Below are 10,563 nucleotides of genomic sequence, written 5' to 3' on the forward strand. Positions count from 1 at the left end.
CAGCCACATGTGCTGCACTGGAAGGAACACGACCGCGGCATTGACTTTCATTACGCAATCCAATGATGCCCACGTCATAGATGTCGCTTAGAACGTGGAGCCCCCAAAGCGGCTTGCTCGTCCTTGCCGAATGCCAATGCGTTCATGTACCTCCTGAATAGCTCAAAGACTTGTCTAACGACATTTTATCGAAGGTGGAACAGAGATCACATAACCTTGTCCTTGCTCGCATCCGAGAAGCAGACGTGCTCAAAATGCCAGCCCTGCCAGAAATCCTGATCCATATCGTGAGCTACGCTACCATGCACCAACCAGTTGGACCGATGCTGACTCCCTCTTTGATCATATTGCACGACGATGCCTGCTCTCTGGTGGTACTAACGAACGACCCATGCGATGTGAACTTGGCGTGATGTCCAGCCCCGGAACCCGGCCATTGCAATTGGCGTGCCTGTCGGCCTTGGCTTCGCGACCGGCTTTCTCACGCGTAACAGCAAGTATGGTCCACAAAGCATATGGTATAAGTCGCTGCAAAAACCGAGCGGCAACCCGCCAAACTGGTCTTTCGGAGTGAGTTGGCGATTCGTCTTCTAGTTTGGGCATTTGGGCCCTTTCGAATGCATCAAAAGGGAGGAGGAGGGCTATTGACACTATTGCACCGTCCTTGCACATTTGCAGGTCGTTTGGCCCACACTATACGTCTGCATGGGATGGAGCTCTCATCTGATGGTTAAGGCACTAGAAAGGACTCCTCCGGGTGAGTGAAGGACATGTGGTGGTTGGCTTGCCTACCTCGTACAGGCATCTTATTCCACTAGTTGCCAGGCTTCGGACGTGACAGGGCGCACCTTGCCCTCGGCCTCTACTGGGGCCAGTTGGCCCTTAACAAGTAAGCTGGGAAGATGATTTGGAAAGTCGATACATGCAGATCATAACCCATGAACACCTTTTCTGCTCTTTAGGGCCTGGTCCGCCATTTCTTTCGGAACCGGTGAGCACTGTTGCTGCAAGTAACCTTGAACAGCGTCCGAGCTCATCGTGCCCTCCCCTTGTCACCCTCCCGATGCACTTCCAGGCAACCTCGGTCTGGCGCTGATTGACATCGTCTCTTTGACGGGGGCAGTCGGCTACTTGATCCACGTCCTGCAGGACGTCGAGCCGACAGCTTCCTATTTCCTTGCCCCGTACATTGCTTGGCTGTCCTACGCGACGTACCTCAATGGCTCGCTCTGGTGGAACAACTTCGGCAAGCACCAGTTTGCAAATCTGAGGAAGAAGGCCGACTAAGCTGACAGCAAACCATCGCGAATGTATCCTTAATGAGCCTGTGAAGCTGGGCTGGAAGCCACAAAATTGATGTTTGGCAATGACAGAGGCTTGCTATGGTACAATGGGGTGAGATGCTCATGTAGCGGTTGCTGCAAGCATCGAGTTTCAACTTTGTAGGATCCGCTGCGCGACTCTGTGGGTTATCAGGAAATGCGATGATCAGCTTATGAGCACGAAGAGGCAGTCATAGGATAACACACTTGTCCCGCAGAGTCGAGTAGGCATTCATGATGGCTGGAATAGAAAGGTCGAGCAGTGTCAGTGATGCATTCTGGATGAAGTCGATTGATGTCGGGCTTACTCTGCTCGTTAATCTGCAGCTCGGTCACGTCCGGTCTTGGCCGCGACACTCGTGATGCGATGGCTGTGGAGTCGGTCTCTAGGATGATGCTGAGAAGAATAAACCCAACTTCTGTCAGAACATGACCGCCGAGAAGAAATGAACGCCATGTAGCGATACACACCCGTCGTCAACACATTCGTCAATCGCTAGTGTGACAAGGTCTAGGTTCTCAAGAATAGCGCGCTTCTCCACTTGCCCTCGGAGCAGCAAACTGATCGAGTCGTAGATGGCCGACATGAGCCCTGAAAGCATCAGAGGGTTCTCATCCCCAGGGCCGATAACGTAGAGTGTGACATCCAGCGAGGGCCGGAACAGGACCAGATGTGAGTCGTAGAGAAGAATGTCGCCTGGGTTTCGCGAGCGGCGGGGTGAGGGTCAGGGTTAGCTTGTGACACCAAAGAAGTTTCTGCGAGAAATCCTCACCTGTCGACTTTCGTGTCTTCTCCCATACAGCTCGCTCAAATGATTTTTGCTCTTTGACAGTAGGGAATGGATTCTTCGCGCTCAGCTGTGGTGGCCCTTGCAACCCCGCCTGCTGACCCGTCGGCGCATTGGCGGCATGTGGCGGCTGGTAGTACTTTGAGATCACTCGATCTCCATCCGAGTCGAGCAGTAGAACTGGAGGCGGGTTGAAAGGTTAGGTGAGTCAACATCACCGATTTCGACAGCGCACGCAGACCAAGAATGGCCGAGGGCAAGGCCAGGAACTTACACGCTGTCGTTGTGTACAGCGAGAGATTCGCCATTTCGGAAGCGTGAATGCGGCGGCAGTGCGTTTGGCGTCTAGCTATCCAATTCTGGCTCGTCAATCGCTCGCACGGAGGAATAGTCTTACAAGGATGGATGCAACGCGGGGATGATAAACACACGCAGTATAGTGGGTGTAAGCTCAAAGGTGCCCTTCAAGAGGTTGCTTCGCGATGAGTGCCATCGGCGGCTCATGCGCGCGCTCGCGACACTAGGGCCGAGCGGCGCTCACCCTCACTAATACACACCAGATTCCAGAAAGAAACTCCCGCACCGTTGAGGTTTTCAAAAACCCATCACCGCGTCCGTTTTATGTAGCGGTCAAATGACACGAGCACGGAGTACCAATGCAGAGCTTCTCATTGCATTTCATCATGTTCTGAAAGACAGGTTCGCCGAATAGGGCTCCCGTCATGCTCCCTGTGCTTGCCGACCCGGTCTGTCGAGGGGACCAGAGCCTTGCAATCATTTGCAAACCGTGCAACATGCTAATAATGAAACAAGCAGCTCGTACGGGCTGGTTCTTGTGTGTCAGATTCATCCAAGAACAAAAGCCAAGCAAAAACAATGATGGCCATCCGGGCGTTGCGGATGAGGCGGATGTCTACGTAAGAAATTCAAATGCAAATGTGACCAGAGCATCAACTTTGAATGCGATGCGTTATGGGGGTGATGGCGCCGGTCGAGATGCGACGAAGTTGGGAAAGGACCATTGGTAGTCTATAGAAACGAATGCAGCGGGTTCAAATTTGCTGAAGGGAGGAAAAGGCAGAGCCTGACGTTGGCGCTGTGGCTGGAAATGAGTTTTCGATGATTTGGGGATGCTGCTAAGAGATGCTAAAGCTGCTCAAGAGGAACGGATCCCGGCTGTAGTCTTGGTACATTGGCCGTGCCAGGGAGGCGATGGTGACGCGCTTGTCCATCTCAATGTCTTCTATCAGGGCCTCTACGTTGGTCAAAGGAAAGCGGTCTCAGATGCCATCGCAACAGTGAAGTGGAGGGGCAGACATTCTCACCTTTGTTAATGTAATTGTACTCCGGACGAATGTATCCCAAAACGACCACGCGAATTTCGAGGCCATAAAAATCAGCCTGGAATTTGTGCATGATGTGAACCTCCTGTAGGAACCGCAGCGAAGCCACAAGTCGATCATATTAGGGTAAAAACTCGTGAGGTGCACATCACGCGCTAATGTATACGCTCACTCACAGCTGTCTTTGTGGTGTTTCCGTAAAAAGGGTTCCATCCGACGCTCATGACCATCGGGAACACCAAGGAATCCTCCTCCGCAAGATTTACCCGAAGCTTCTTCTTGCGTCTGCTGCTGCTCGATCGGTTGCTCAGGGCGCTGCCCTGTGCATCATCACTTCCTGATCGCAAGGATGCAGTGCTGCTTGCCGCGCTCAAGTCGCGCGGATGCTTTTCGCCAGCCTGGGCTAGCTTTGCGATAGGTACCGGCGTCACCGTCGTCACGGACAGCTCTGGCTTCGTGCTTGCTGCTTCGCTCGAAGACAAGTGTAAACTTGGTGCTGAAGCATGCACCGAGGTTGTCGCTCCTTTCGTGGATTCATTCCCAAGGTCGTTCGGCTTGAGCACGCTACTCTGTGCCTCCGCGGTCTTCTCTTCACGCGCGACTTGAGCTTCCTTGTCGCTCAACACTGATGCTGGCCGAGCAATCAGCTCTCCCTCACTGCCGTTGCCGAGCAGCGGACTGAGCATTGATGAGTCTTGCTGTGGTCGCGATCTATTCACGTTTGCGCCGCCTGCGAAAGCCCCCACTGCTATTGACGAAGGCGATTTGCATTGGGAAGAGCTCAGCAAGGATGCATTGTTGGGCACATCCACGACAGTTGATGTTGATCGTGCAGAGCGAACTGAGCTTCTGCTGCCCTGTCGAGGCTTTAAACTTCGTGAGAGCGAAGCAGACAGCTGAGATCCGGAATTGCCGGTGTGTGTTGACTGCCCGCCTTGGCCCAATGAATCCAGACTACCCTCGTTGATGGGGCTGATACCCAGTACCACCTCATTGTCATCTTCGTCTTCCTCAACCTCACCTGCCTCTTGTGCAGCACCAGTCTCCTGTTCGCTCTCCTCGCTCAGTTCCGGGTCTTCCGGGTCTTGCGGAAGCACCCGTGCCCAACCAAAGTAAATACCTGTCCGACTTAGGCCTTGACTTGAGCTTGCATTCCCCAATATCTTCGCAGGCAGATTGGCTGTTGGGCAACCGAGATCCTTGCCGCCGCGCCCAAATCCACGCTCCACGTCGCCATGCAGATAGATTGGGTAGGGGCGCTCTGGTGCGTCTGAGCCACAGATACTAGGTCGATTTTGTCTGGAAGGGGAAGGTCCTGCGGAGCTTGGTTGATATGGCGCAGATGACGAGCCGCTGCCGTTGCCAGAAGTCGGTGGTGAAGACGTTGCCATTGTTGTTTCGCATCCAAGCAGAGCTGGTGATGGACTGTTGAGGCTTCCCAAGAACCTGAGGCGAACCTGCGCCTTGATTCGAGCAGAATAAATGCCAATTCTCTGCTCGCGTTTCTTCCCTGATATCAACAACTGAGACCCAAATTATTGGTGCTGATACCCTGTGCAAGCGGTGAGGTCTGGAAGAAACAGGCAGAGTCAGCCATTGATCCCAAAAGAAGGGCACGGATGCGACAGGCATGCTAAGGTTGCTGTTCGGAGACACGCGAGATGCTCCAATTTGCAACACGGCAAGCGGTGCATCTGCTTGTTACACGTAGAAGCAGATGCGACGAAGGCACCTCTTTTTCCGAACTAATGTCGAACGAGCCTCTGGCCTTTCCGCACAACATTTTGAGGGCAGCGGGACTACAGAAGCAAACAGACCAAGCTTCCAAGGTTCGCTATCCATCCGGGCCAACTCACCTTTCAACAGCACAATCTTGTTTGCGTTGCTCGCGTGTCTCCCGAAATGGATAATGAACGGGTGGCTTGAAGTGGTGTCGAATCAGGATTGCGAGCAGGCGAACACTTCCTGACTGGCGCAAGCAAGCCTTCCAAGCTTCACGCCAGCAAGAATGCAGCCAGCTGGCTCCTTTGCGCTTCTCTCCTTCGTGTTCTCCCACCGTGATGCGCAGCAAGATATCCTTTGCTGATGGACCATGGAAGTGCGATGGTTTCTCCTTGAATCGACATCAGGCGCCAGTAAATCGAGTCAACAAATAGCACCTCTCTGACTGCCGCCATGCCCGCGTACGTAGTGCTTCCGCGCAAGAACAAGATTGAGAATAGAGCCCGACACTGCTGCACTCTGTCTGCAGCAGGGCAGCATCGCGGAGAGGCGCCAAGTGTGTGTGCCTCCACGAGAGCTTAGCGCGCCACGGTTCCGCAACCCGCGCGCACGGGGTGAAGTGACGGGTGTTGCACCGAATCTGTGAAGACGCGGAAGTATGACTCGCCCTTTTTTGGTCTGCGAGTCGCCAGACTATACAGGGTTGACCTTCTCAGTGCCACCAGGCAAGAAAATGTGCAGGCTGGCTGAACTGCAAGTGCCATTTACCCCGAACACAGCGCACCGCGGACTTGTCTCGATCAAACGGCCTTCTGAATTCTAACCCTTTTACAGCATGATGGAACAAGTGAAAGCACTCGAGTTCAACCTGGGCAAGTTTTCAGCTCACGTCACTTGTGGGACAAGGCTCTCACGTTATCACACAGCAGTCCGAATACCAACTGCCCAAAGGCAGCATGAAGTATCTGAGCACTCGCGGCGGCCCCGAGCGGCTGTCCTTTGAGGAGGTGAGTCGACCTTGAACCAGAACCGCGTTACTCGTTGGCACCAACTCATTCACAGTGCTCCCGGTCGCATTATACCCCTGGCGTTGGTAGGCAGTGATCCAAGGCCTTGCGCCAAATGGTGGCCTCTACATTCCCGCTGCGATACCACAGCTGCCGCCAAACTGGGCCACCGAGTGGTCATCGTTCACTTTCCCCCAGCTCTCCTTTCAGATTCTCCGAAGATTCATCCCAGTGTCGGCCTCTGAAGGCGGTATTCCTGATGCAGACCTCAAATCACTTATTGAGCGCTCCTACTCGACGTTCCGCGACCCGCAGGTCAGCCCGCTCGTACAGCTTGCAGACCACGAGTGGTGCCTCGAACTCTGGCATGGTCCGACGTTTGCCTTCAAGGACGTGGCGCTGCAGCTAGTCGGAAACCTGTTCGAATACTTTTTGCAACGCCGCAATGCCGCTAAGTCGCAAGGCGCCACCCCTGACCGCATCACCGTCGTTGGTGCTACTTCGGGGGACACTGGCAGCGCAGCTATCGCTGGTCTCAGAAGCAAAGCGAACATCGACATCTTCATCCTTCATCCCAAGGGGAGGGTCAGTCCGATCCAAGAGGCCCAGATGACGACAGTGCTCGATACCAATGTGCACAATTTGGCGGTAGACGGCACGTTTGATGACTGCCAGGACATCGTTAAGGTTCTCTTCTCCGACAAAGCTTTCAACGATCAGTACCGTTTGGGTGCAGTCAACTCCATCAACTTTGCTCGCATCCTCGCGCAGATTGTCTACTACTTTTCCGCCTACTTCCAACTGCAGAAGCAGCTCGGACTATCAACTGCCTCTTCTTTCCCGCCAGAGATCCAGTTCGTTGTGCCGACTGGAAATTTCGGCGACGTCCTTGCTGGCTACTATGCAAAGCGCATGGGCATGCCGGTTCAGAACCTCGCGGTCGCAACGAACGAGAACGACATTCTACAACGCTTCTGGAAGAGCGGTGCCTATGAAAAGAATAGCGCATCTTCACAGAGTGGGCATACTTCAATGTCGCAGGTGGAACTTGCACAAAGCTCGCTTGACAGTGCTGCAGGAGGCGTCAAGGCTACGCTGAGCCCAGCGATGGACATTCTGGTCTCTTCCAATTTCGAGCGATTGCTGTGGTACCTGGTCTTTGAGACGGATACCTCTGGATCAGATGAGGAGCGGGCATCAAGAGCGGGCGAGCAGATCGGGAACTGGATGAAGGACTTGAAGGAAAAAGGAAGATTCGCAGTGTCAGAGGAACAGCACAAGCTTGCGCGGCGAGACTTTTCTGCGGAGAGGGTCTCTGACTCTGAGGTGGGTCGACTCTTTCCTCTTTTGCACCATACCATGTCGCTGTTCGCTGACAAATGACTGAATCTTTTACAGACCAAGAAGACCATCCTCAAGTACTTTTCCTCCCCGCCGTCTGCAATGCACCGGAAGTCGTATCTTGTTGATCCGCATACCGCCGTCGGCATGTGCGCAGCGAACCGACTCGTGAGCTCGAACCGCTCGGCCACGCACCAGATCATCCTTTCCACTGCACATCCCGCCAAGTTTTCCGAGGCGGTCGTCTCCTCGCTGGAATCTGCTGGCGCACAGTTCGACTTTGACAGAGACGTGCTGCCGCCGGAGATGCATGGCCTGCTCGAAAAGGAAAGAAGAGTCATTGATGTCAAGCTCGGGCAGCAGGGTGGATTTGAGAGCTTAGTGGAGAACACGAAAGCGGTAATTGAGAAGACGGTCGGGGCTTCCCAGGCACAGTCGCAAGCGAACGGTGCAGTGACTGCAAGTTCATAGTCCAAAATGTCGCTTCTCCCTCTTCCCGAATAAATAATCGCCACAGGATCTACCAGCGTCTGCACAGTAGTCCAGGCTGTCGATTTCTTTTGAACCCTTATCCTTCATTGGCGCGGTGGTGGTGCGCTAGATGGGCGGCTTAAAGACTCTATCAACAGTCTCGATATCCGTGAAAAGACTGCAGAGCCGGCAGAAGCAAGTCTTGTCCCTTCTCTAACGCATCACCAGCAAGATCAGAATGTTGCGAATGGGGTTCTTTCCTATGCTACACAGTGAAAAGGAAGGCAGAGCTACATGCTGGGCTGTCTAGCTCTTATCTTGGCGATCATTGCGGTGGTTGTTGGGACGACATCAATTTTGCTATCACGGAAAAGCATGTTCGGAAGCGTTAGCACAACAGAGAGAGAATCCTGTAGATGAAGCCGCCTGAATCCTCACCATTCTCCTCTGCAAATCTTGCCCCTACCCGCTCGGCATGCTTCAGGAACTTCAGCGTACAGTGCTCGATGCATTTATCCTCCTTTGTTGTTAATGCTCTGCTGGTAAAATCGTTGCAGCAGTTGTTGAAGCATCTCTCGACAAGGTTCGTGTACAGCTGCATAAAGTCTTTCATCTGCTTCTGCTCGATGATTCGCGCCATGCCCGCCTGTTCGGCGGAAGACATGTGCGAGACTGGTGCCCGATCATGACAAGTCAGACGGGTTGCGTGGTGGACATGTGAATAAATCATTGAGCAGGGTCAACATTGGTCAGACGCAGGGCCGAGGAGGAAGCGAGTCATGCCTTGGCAAGCAAGAAGACTCACAGTCCATGTTTCCGGTCCTTGCTTACGGGCCGGGTGATACACACCGAGCTGGCTCACTTCTACTCTGGAGCCTGTCGAACTTCCCTACGGCAATGATGCATGGCATGGATGACGAATGTGAACGGTCGAGTCACAGCCAAGGCCCACCCCACTGCACAGAAGATATGTAGAGCAAGACTATTTTGGCTGGAGAGACGATCAGCAGCAGGGCGCAAGCCTGGAGCAAGCGAAGTGGAAAAAGTTCTTTCCGCTCCGCTGGCCGTCACACTTTTTTTGTGAGAAGAGGGAGATGGTCACACATACGTCTTTCAAGATTAGGTGCGAAGTTTATATTACGACCATCCGTGCGTCCTTCCTGTTCCATCGCCTCCACGCATCTGTCTCTTCCTCTTTCACAGGGCAGACGGGTTGACATTTCAGCAGCAAACGACACCGCACATCCAAAAGAGACACCCATTTTACCGTCACCTGAACGCATATATGCACCATGGCGGTCCGTTGCCAATTCGAAAACTCATCCGAGATCGGCGTGTTTGCACGCCTCACCAATTCTTATTGCCTCGTCGCCATCGGAGGCTCTGCCAACTTTTACGGCACATTCGACGCAGAGCTTGGAGACCTCATTCCGGTAGTACATTGCTCGATCGCTGGAACGCGATTAGTCGGAAGGCTCACAGTTGGCAACCGGCATGGGCTGCTCGTACCCAGCACGACGACTGATCAAGAGCTGCAACATTTGCGAAATAGTCTGCCGGACAGCATTGCGATACAGAGAGTGGAGGAGCGACTGAGTGCGCTCGGAAATGTAATTGCTTGCAATGGTGGGTGTGCAAAGTCCACCTGCTGGACTTATCTCCTCTGTGGTCAGAAGCTATGGCTAATTCTAGCAAGTATCAATCCCCAGATTACGTTGCAGTCGTCCATCCAGACCTTGATCGGGAAACGGAAGAGATTATCGCAGACGTGCTGAAGGTCGAAGTATTCAGGCAAACAGTAGGGTGAGCACACATTGCTTTCTAAATCATCGAAAGACCCACGCTGACAGCCCCTTCACCTGCCTGTATTCTCAGCGACAACGTGCTGGTTGGGTCGTACGCAGCCATCACCAATCAAGGCGCGCTGGTACACCCACGAACCTCGATTCAGGATCAAGATGAGCTCTCCTCATTATTGCAAGTCCCGCTCGTCGCAGGGACAGTGAACCGCGGTAGCGATCTTGTCGGCGCAGGGTTACTCGTGAATGACTGGGCAGCGTTCTGCGGGTTTGACAGTGAGTCTGATGCAACATCCGGAGAGTTTTCAAGTGGAGAGAGGTCGTCTGAGGGTGCTCACACAACCCTCCTTGCGATCCCCTTCTCTATCAGCGACTGCAACTGAGATCTCAGTGATTGAGGCGACGTTCAAGCTCTCAGGGCAAGAGAGCGGGCGCGTCGTCAACGAGCTTCGCGATGCTCTGGTCGACACCTATGCATAGAGAATTGTTATTGTACTGACACTACACAAGTGCATCTCATTTCCTTGCAATGCCTGCCAAGTGAAGAATAAAAGAACTTGGGCCATGGGTCTGTTTCAAGTGCGAAGCATTCGCAGGTTGAAGTGCAGCTGGTCAAACCCCGGCCCACAAGGTGCCTGTGCTAGTGACACCCGATGATGTTGCATTCGTGGCACCCAGTCCTGGCACTACACATGCGCGCTCGCTACCGCCTCTCGCCTTGACTATCCCCACCAGTCCCATTTGGGCATCTTCATTGGCATGTTTTCGAG

General features: G+C 53.5%; 6 protein-coding genes across 6 annotated transcripts; 3 read left to right on the forward strand and 3 right to left on the reverse strand.

Moving 5' to 3' along the window:
• The first annotated feature begins 111 nt into the window (after positions 1-111).
• Positions 112-1,574, forward strand: K437DRAFT_253477 (TspO/MBR-related protein). Its single transcript, XM_013390539.1, has 6 exons — positions 112-287; positions 421-570; positions 679-757; positions 826-889; positions 963-991; positions 1,076-1,574. Exons 1-6 carry the CDS (start codon positions 255-257, stop codon positions 1,285-1,287), a joined length of 567 nt encoding a protein of 188 aa, XP_013245993.1. The 5' UTR covers positions 112-254; the 3' UTR covers positions 1,288-1,574.
• Positions 1,320-2,537, reverse strand: K437DRAFT_253478 (putative RET3-coatomer complex zeta chain). Its single transcript, XM_013390540.1, has 6 exons — positions 2,385-2,537; positions 2,096-2,290; positions 1,794-2,019; positions 1,631-1,719; positions 1,530-1,563; positions 1,320-1,462 (listed from the first exon to the last, which is right to left on the reverse strand). Exons 1-6 carry the CDS (start codon positions 2,416-2,418, stop codon positions 1,435-1,437), a joined length of 606 nt encoding a protein of 201 aa, XP_013245994.1. The 5' UTR covers positions 2,419-2,537; the 3' UTR covers positions 1,320-1,434.
• A 655-nt stretch (positions 2,538-3,192) lies between these two features.
• Positions 3,193-4,975, reverse strand: K437DRAFT_117697 (uncharacterized protein). Its single transcript, XM_013390541.1, has 3 exons — positions 3,630-4,975; positions 3,436-3,538; positions 3,193-3,365 (listed from the first exon to the last, which is right to left on the reverse strand). The coding sequence occupies exons 1-3, from the start codon at positions 4,842-4,844 to the stop codon at positions 3,247-3,249; spliced, it is 1,437 nt and encodes a 478-aa protein (XP_013245995.1). The 5' UTR covers positions 4,845-4,975; the 3' UTR covers positions 3,193-3,246.
• A 908-nt stretch (positions 4,976-5,883) lies between these two features.
• On the forward strand, positions 5,884-8,036 carry K437DRAFT_231238 (putative THR4-threonine synthase). Its single transcript, XM_013390542.1, has 3 exons — positions 5,884-6,182; positions 6,273-7,508; positions 7,581-8,036. The coding sequence occupies exons 1-3, from the start codon at positions 6,132-6,134 to the stop codon at positions 7,992-7,994; spliced, it is 1,701 nt and encodes a 566-aa protein (XP_013245996.1). The 5' UTR covers positions 5,884-6,131; the 3' UTR covers positions 7,995-8,036.
• A 186-nt stretch (positions 8,037-8,222) lies between these two features.
• K437DRAFT_253481 (putative TIM9-translocase of the mitochondrial inner membrane) lies at positions 8,223-8,929 on the reverse strand. The gene is made up of 3 exons (XM_013390543.1): positions 8,800-8,929; positions 8,433-8,666; positions 8,223-8,354 (listed from the first exon to the last, which is right to left on the reverse strand). Exons 1-3 carry the CDS (start codon positions 8,804-8,806, stop codon positions 8,320-8,322), a joined length of 276 nt encoding a protein of 91 aa, XP_013245997.1. The 5' UTR covers positions 8,807-8,929; the 3' UTR covers positions 8,223-8,319.
• A 227-nt stretch (positions 8,930-9,156) lies between these two features.
• Positions 9,157-10,312, forward strand: K437DRAFT_253484 (putative TIF6-translation initiation factor 6). The gene is made up of 4 exons (XM_013390544.1): positions 9,157-9,620; positions 9,704-9,797; positions 9,870-10,069; positions 10,164-10,312. Exons 1-4 carry the CDS (start codon positions 9,287-9,289, stop codon positions 10,271-10,273), a joined length of 738 nt encoding a protein of 245 aa, XP_013245998.1. The 5' UTR covers positions 9,157-9,286; the 3' UTR covers positions 10,274-10,312.
• The last annotated feature ends 251 nt before the right edge of the window (positions 10,313-10,563 follow it).

This window comes from Tilletiaria anomala, assembly GCF_000711695.1.
Source record: "Tilletiaria anomala UBC 951 chromosome Unknown K437scaffold_4, whole genome shotgun sequence".
In the NCBI taxonomy this organism is placed as follows: Eukaryota; Fungi; Basidiomycota; class Exobasidiomycetes; order Georgefischeriales; family Tilletiariaceae; genus Tilletiaria; species Tilletiaria anomala.